The sequence below is a fragment of the Hippocampus comes genome, unplaced genomic scaffold, assembly GCF_001891065.2.
Source record: "Hippocampus comes isolate QL1 unplaced genomic scaffold, H_comes_QL1_v1.1 scaffold366, whole genome shotgun sequence".
Lineage (NCBI taxonomy): Eukaryota > Metazoa > Chordata > Actinopteri > Syngnathiformes > Syngnathidae > Hippocampus > Hippocampus comes.
Genome location: NW_017805541.1, coordinates 291,857 through 297,856, shown reverse-complemented (window position 1 = coordinate 297,856; position 6,000 = coordinate 291,857). Strand labels below are relative to the sequence as shown.

The 6,000-nt window shown below is 43.8% G+C and overlaps 1 protein-coding gene across 1 annotated transcript in view; it reads left to right on the top strand.

Annotated features, from left to right (window-relative positions):
* The window catches only part of LOC109521452 (potassium channel subfamily T member 2), a 39,110-nt gene that overhangs the window by 10,624 nt on the left and 22,486 nt on the right, over window positions 1–6,000 (top strand). Inside the window, 3 exon segments of the mRNA XM_074895036.1 lie at window positions 4,397–4,476; window positions 5,415–5,517; window positions 5,617–5,679. Coding sequence (XP_074751137.1) covers window positions 4,397–4,476; window positions 5,415–5,517; window positions 5,617–5,679 — 246 coding nt within the window.

The window sequence follows — 6,000 nt, the reverse complement described above, 5'->3', positions numbered from 1 at the left end:
ACTGTATATTTATATTAAATATAAAAAAAATAAAATTAATTTAAATTAACTGACAGACCTCATGTTTTTTCGGGAAGTTTACTCCACAGGTAATGAGCAAAATAAAGAAATGCCATTTCACTTTGTGTGGTTCAACTTCTAGGAATACACAAAAGCCCGATTGTATTTTGATCCAAGCCAGCTTTGAGGCTGAACAGTAAGATTTTGAAAATATGTCCTTTGACGCACCGGAAGACAGCTCGTAATTTGAGGACCGATGTGATACGGTCCGGTTTTCCTGTTGAGGACAAGCACTAGAGGAAACGGATGGATGTGTGGTGAAATAATGCGTCTGGATACTTTTGTCTAATTTGAGGTCTTTGGCTTCCCTCGCTTGATAGCAAGTAATAATATAACATCGGCATTTATCCATCTAATGCCATCTGGATCATGCTGATTTTTTTTTTCTTATCCCGGAATGATAGTATAAAGGGCACCTGTGGAGCGTATTAAGATTTCAGACATTATTAAGCGACGATGAAAGTCGGCTTGTTTCACTGGAGTGTTCAAATCAATCTCCTGCTAGCGATGTGTGGAATTAATAACATTTTGCTCCATTTTCACAAGCTCCACTCAAGGACGTCACATTTCTTTGTACTGAGGACTACTTTTTCTTTGTTATCCCACATCCTGCTCTATGTGGGTCAGGGACAAGGCGTTGTGTCAATCATTTTGTCACAGCTGCTTTGGAGAAACAAGAGTGCATCTCTTGAGCAATTACCGGAGCACGCAGGTGGCAAAGTGCAATTTTACTTGCCTCTCGCCCTCATTTCGGAGTCGCCATAATATTATTGGCGGTCTTTTCCCTTTGCTTTTCCTTTTTAAAACTGATTCAGTACCAGCCAATTCTGGACCAAGTCTGAAAAGACGTTTAAAAACGTCTTTGGGAGTGAATGAGTTGAAAAAAAATAAACTGTCCTCCCACTAGAGATGACAGAGTACAGAATGAGGCGCAATAAACATCCCGCTACTTTATGACTGTCAGCGTTTTGCGTGGAGTGCTTCAAATGAAGGGACATATTTCTTGTAAAGAATGAAAACGGCGTCACCGTGTGAATCGTGAAGTGTTTCCCTTCTGTGTCGTCTCCTTTCTGGAGGTGAAATTATCATTTGTCGTCCCGCTTGTCCTTGTTCCATCTTGGAAGTAAAGCATCCGTTGTTGTTCGCGCTTGCCAAAAAAATGCCGCCTTGCAGTAAAATTTATTGATCCTTTTAATTGATTTTTCTATTTTGAGAAACGGTCAGAGGTTTACAGCCTATCACCTTGAAAATTAAACAAGGAGGCTTTTATCGCTTTTGGTTTCGTAGGATCACAAAAAAAAAAAAAAAAACCCAGACAAGTATTCTCTGCTATATCATTTTTCAACATTGAAAAGCCTGCGATCTCGCTTTTTTTTCTCCTATATTTACTTACAGTTACGCCCTCGCATGTGTGAAAGGAAAGCCACAGTCCCCAATGTACTTTTAAGCTGTTTTATGAACACCGGCAGTACAGCGCACACACTCAACACAGAAGCTGCTTATGTGCAGAAACTCACACGCAGAGTCACAGATGTCACACCACACCCAAGTAGGCCCCGCCTCTTCAAGGCACAGCATTTTATGGCTGCAATTTGTTTTTGGTGTTCTCATACACTTGAAATTTTGTTCAACAATGGTGTTTTTAATAAGTGTGTTTTAATTGGCTTCATTTGTTTAAAGGCTTTGGTAGAGAGAAACGAATGCAATTAGAGTAATTCATTGATGGATAAAGAGTAATTTCTTGAAAAAAAAGCTTCAGCGTACTTCAAAATGAAAAGTGATATGGTCATGATTTATGACTTCAGATATCACAGTGGTTTTTTTTTACTGCGTTCAAAATTGCCTGGTGGCCGCCTCCCAGGCCAGACCGATTGATATCGCTCAACGCAGCGTAATAAAGTTCGATTCTGCGAATAAATCAGGGCGTGAACACTGCCTTCGTCACGCTCTTACGGAGGACTACTAATCCTGTCTTGACCGCGGATGTTGACACTCGCCGCCGACTGCGCTCGCGATACTTCTTTCGTCTCCCCGCCATGTGATTAAAAAGCCCGGTGCTGTGTCGTGATTGGCGTGCCAACATGGGTGGAAGCAGCGGGACAGCTTAAGGTTCAAACTGTCATTCTCTCATACACCATCCTCCGCATTCACAGCCACCCCGCAGTCTGTCTGTCTATCAGTCGGCTATTTTGGCCCATTTTTTTTTTTTTTTTTTGTCACTCTTCAAGCGACTGAGCACTGATCATCCACTGTACTGGAAAAACTGCGACCCTGAATTGGGTTTTGAGGATTTTAAAGTGCAGTGTTTTTTTCAGGGACAGTCTAAAAGGCTTCCTTATCTCTACTCATGCCCATTTAAATCGATGAAAACATTCAAATGATCGAACCAACGCAGTGGGTCATCATCAGGTATCCTAATAATAAACAGATAGATAAAAAAAGAGAATAAATTCTTACCTTTACTCCTGTGGCTGGCTGGCTGGCATTCTAGAAGGGCCACAAGCCGGTTCATGGCGACTCTTCATAGCTGCTAAACGTTGTAGGGTGTGACGATAGTAAACCGAAGATTCCCTGTAATAGAATGGAACTTTTATTAGTAATGAAAACATTACTGCATTACAAAAAAAAAAATAGATGTGACTTAGTAACTTTTGTCTCTGTACCAAAGGTGCTTTGGAGTTGTCCACAGGTTTGATTCTGGTGTTCAGTCAGCACAATATCAGATATGGGTCATTTGAAAGTACAAGGGGGAAAGACAAATAAAAGTGATATAGGACCAAAATCGGAAATTGGTTTGGGGGCCTGCAGTGAGAAAATATACCCTCTTCCTATTCGCAAATGTCATATCGAACCACTGTTCTTGAATCCCAGTTGCTGTTTTGCTGTGCGGAGACAATCTCGGTCACACGCTGAGAAGAAATCCATTTGATAAACTTGGGCGGACAGGATGAAGAGCGAGCACATGGCAGGAAAAGGCCAGTCTGGACACTTTCGAGACAAACATTGACAGTGGCCACACTGAGATGGTTTGGACTCCCGACCAAGTAGGAACAATGGCTCATATAAAGTGGACAAAAGTATTGAGGCACAGGAATAAACAATGAATGAAAATCTGCAAACATTTTGCCTTTTCATATGTATGCGTTGCTTATAAATTATGTTTGTGACTTCTTTGAACATATTGCGGAAAGCTTTTTGTAAGGTACCTCAAGGCACGGATGGGTGGAAAAACACTTTCTTCAGTGTGCAGTGGACATTTTTTTTTTCCTTTAACCTTTTCAGGATGGACACACGGCTACTATAATGTCACGTGTTTTTCCACCTGAATCCCTCCAAGTCTTATCGGACTGTACTGTTCATTTTTACTGGAGGAAAAAGGCTGCAGAGCTTGAAGAAAGGCGCATGATCCTCTTCCCTTGGGATGTTATCGCAAGCTCTCCTGACATCATTTGAATAGAGCGGTCTTGAAAGTTCCGCCATTCCCAAAAAAAAAAAGGACAAAAAAAAAAAAAAACAATGTCTTCTCATATCTGCAACAAGCAGTCACGGGCGCCAGTTGGGTGGGCATCAACGGGGTCGGACCCCCGTGACTGAGCGCCCTTCACAAGTTTATGTTTGCTCACATCTGCGAAGGAAGCGGGAGGCGAGCCGTCCTTGCGTTGCCACGGCAACTGGAGGGAAGCTTCCACCTCCCTCACCCTAAAAGGGTGCATGGACGGCCGCAACGTGGGTCACAGTGAAACTCCTGCCCCCGTGGCCAATGACGTTGCGAGAGTTGAGCGTCTGGCGTCATCCCCCCCCCCCCCCCCGAACCCCCCCACCTGAGTCATTGCACTCCCAAAGGACGGATGAAAGGAGACTAAGTGGTCAAACAGGAAATACGGTCACCTCGAGTCCAACGGCTCCCCCATGCCGGACAATCTGGCAGGGCCTCTTTGGTTGTTTTCCATCACGACTCTGCATGAGTGCTGTAATAATCCTAATAACCCACGCGCGTGCAGGCGGGTATTTTTGCATGCGTGTCGCTTTCACCAGAAGGGTGCCGGGCGGGAAAAAAAGCAGCAATTATGGACTCCCATGTTGAGCAGTCATATCGGAGAGAAGTCAGTTGTTGCTCTATATTCAATCAGAGCAGCTAACGAGAGCGACAGAGGATGATCTGGCTCTAGCGGAGCGTCGTTTCCTCCTAAAAGCCATTAGAGGCTCTTGCTCTTGTACTTCATATGCTTAAATAATTATCACCCCTTTTTATCTGCAATTTGATTTCCCGCCCTCGCAGCGGAGCTCGCAGTCTAATTCCTCTCTTGACATTTCTGTCCAACTTTTGTGTCTTCAGGGTGCAGGTAGAGTTCTACGTGAACGAGAATACGTTCAAGGAGCGCCTCAAGCTGTTCTTCATCAAAAACCAAAGATCCAGTGAGTTAGCCCCCATGCGTGTTTGCTGGCTTCATTTTCCTTTCGGTTTTCACACTCTTTTGTCGACATGTATGACTTCAAACAATTGAAGTCAACCAGTTGAGGTATTTAAACTCAATGCTCATATTATTAAGTACAACTTGAGCCATCTTAGTGTCCCTATAAAGAGAAAATAAATGTCTTGTGCATTTGATACACCACAGGGGGGAGCGTTACTAACTATCCTGCCAAATTTGAATGATGGAAAAAAAGAAACGTACATGTAAAATGAGGGTTCAAAATCAATTAAAAATCAGGCCAGTCTCTCAACCCCTGCACGCTATGCTCGAGTCCACTGATTTGCTGAAACCCTGCCCTGCACAACTGTCCATCGAATACCATACATCACAGGTGTCAAACTCAAGGTCCGGGGGCCAGATCCGGCCCGCCAGGTCATTTTATGTGGCCCGCGAAAGCAAATCATGTGTGTCAACTTGCTAAAATGTGTCCCGAAATGTCAAATTGTCATGTGTAATAAATAACGTTGAGATTTTGCAATAATTTTGTTACCCAGTTTACTCTCACTTGAACAATAATTGAACAAATGATTAGAATTGACTTGACTGATTTCAAAACTAGTCACCTATTAATGTGTTCCGTACAAGTAATAATTTTGTGGTTTCACTGTCATAACGGCGCTCCGACGGAAGACGTACCTCCAAATTGGGCCGCGACTAAAATGAGTTTGACACCCTTGCCATACAATCTTTCTTATGTGTACACATCACCACATGCTTTCCTGGGAAGAAGTGTTTACTCCCTACAAAAGCTAAATAGTTAACTGCTAGCTGTAATTTTGAAATATTTCTACTTTCACTGCGCCGCAGGACTATTTTTTAACCCTTGCCATAAAGAGCTCAATCCGATCTAAATGAAACCCTCCAATCTTTCCATTGCAGGTTTGCGAGTGCGAATGTTCAATTTTGCACTCAAAGTGCTGAGCTGTCTCCTCTACATTGTCAGAGTGTTACTGGACAACCCGCAAGAGTGGAAGCCCGACTGGTGAGAACCACACAACACAGCGTCATTAGTGCATTGGAGTGGAATCTGTGAGAGGAACTAGACAGGAATCGACCATTTTCTTTTGTCCCCGCCCAGCAGCGCGAGCGGCGCAAACTGTACCAAACAGAACACATCCTCCCGCCAGTGGAGCGAGTTTGACTGGTAAGCGTGCACCGCGTCTTCGAATTAGGAGTGATAGCCCCTCGTCTCGGGCCCTCAACGGTCAGGAACGTCGGATAACGCGATCAATGCAACTTCACTTAACCGATACGATTCACATGCTCATATTGAACATTTCAGATCCACATTAATTTCTCACAATCAGGCCGTATGGATTAGCTGTCAGTGTAATATGTATCTAGTGCCTGTGCAGCCTAATCAACAGCGATCTAGTGGAGATAAAGCATGTAATATACAGCTGGGGGAAGGGGAAAACGGGGGTGTGGGGGGGTCTTGCGGAAGGAGAAAACAGGAGGTGGCGGC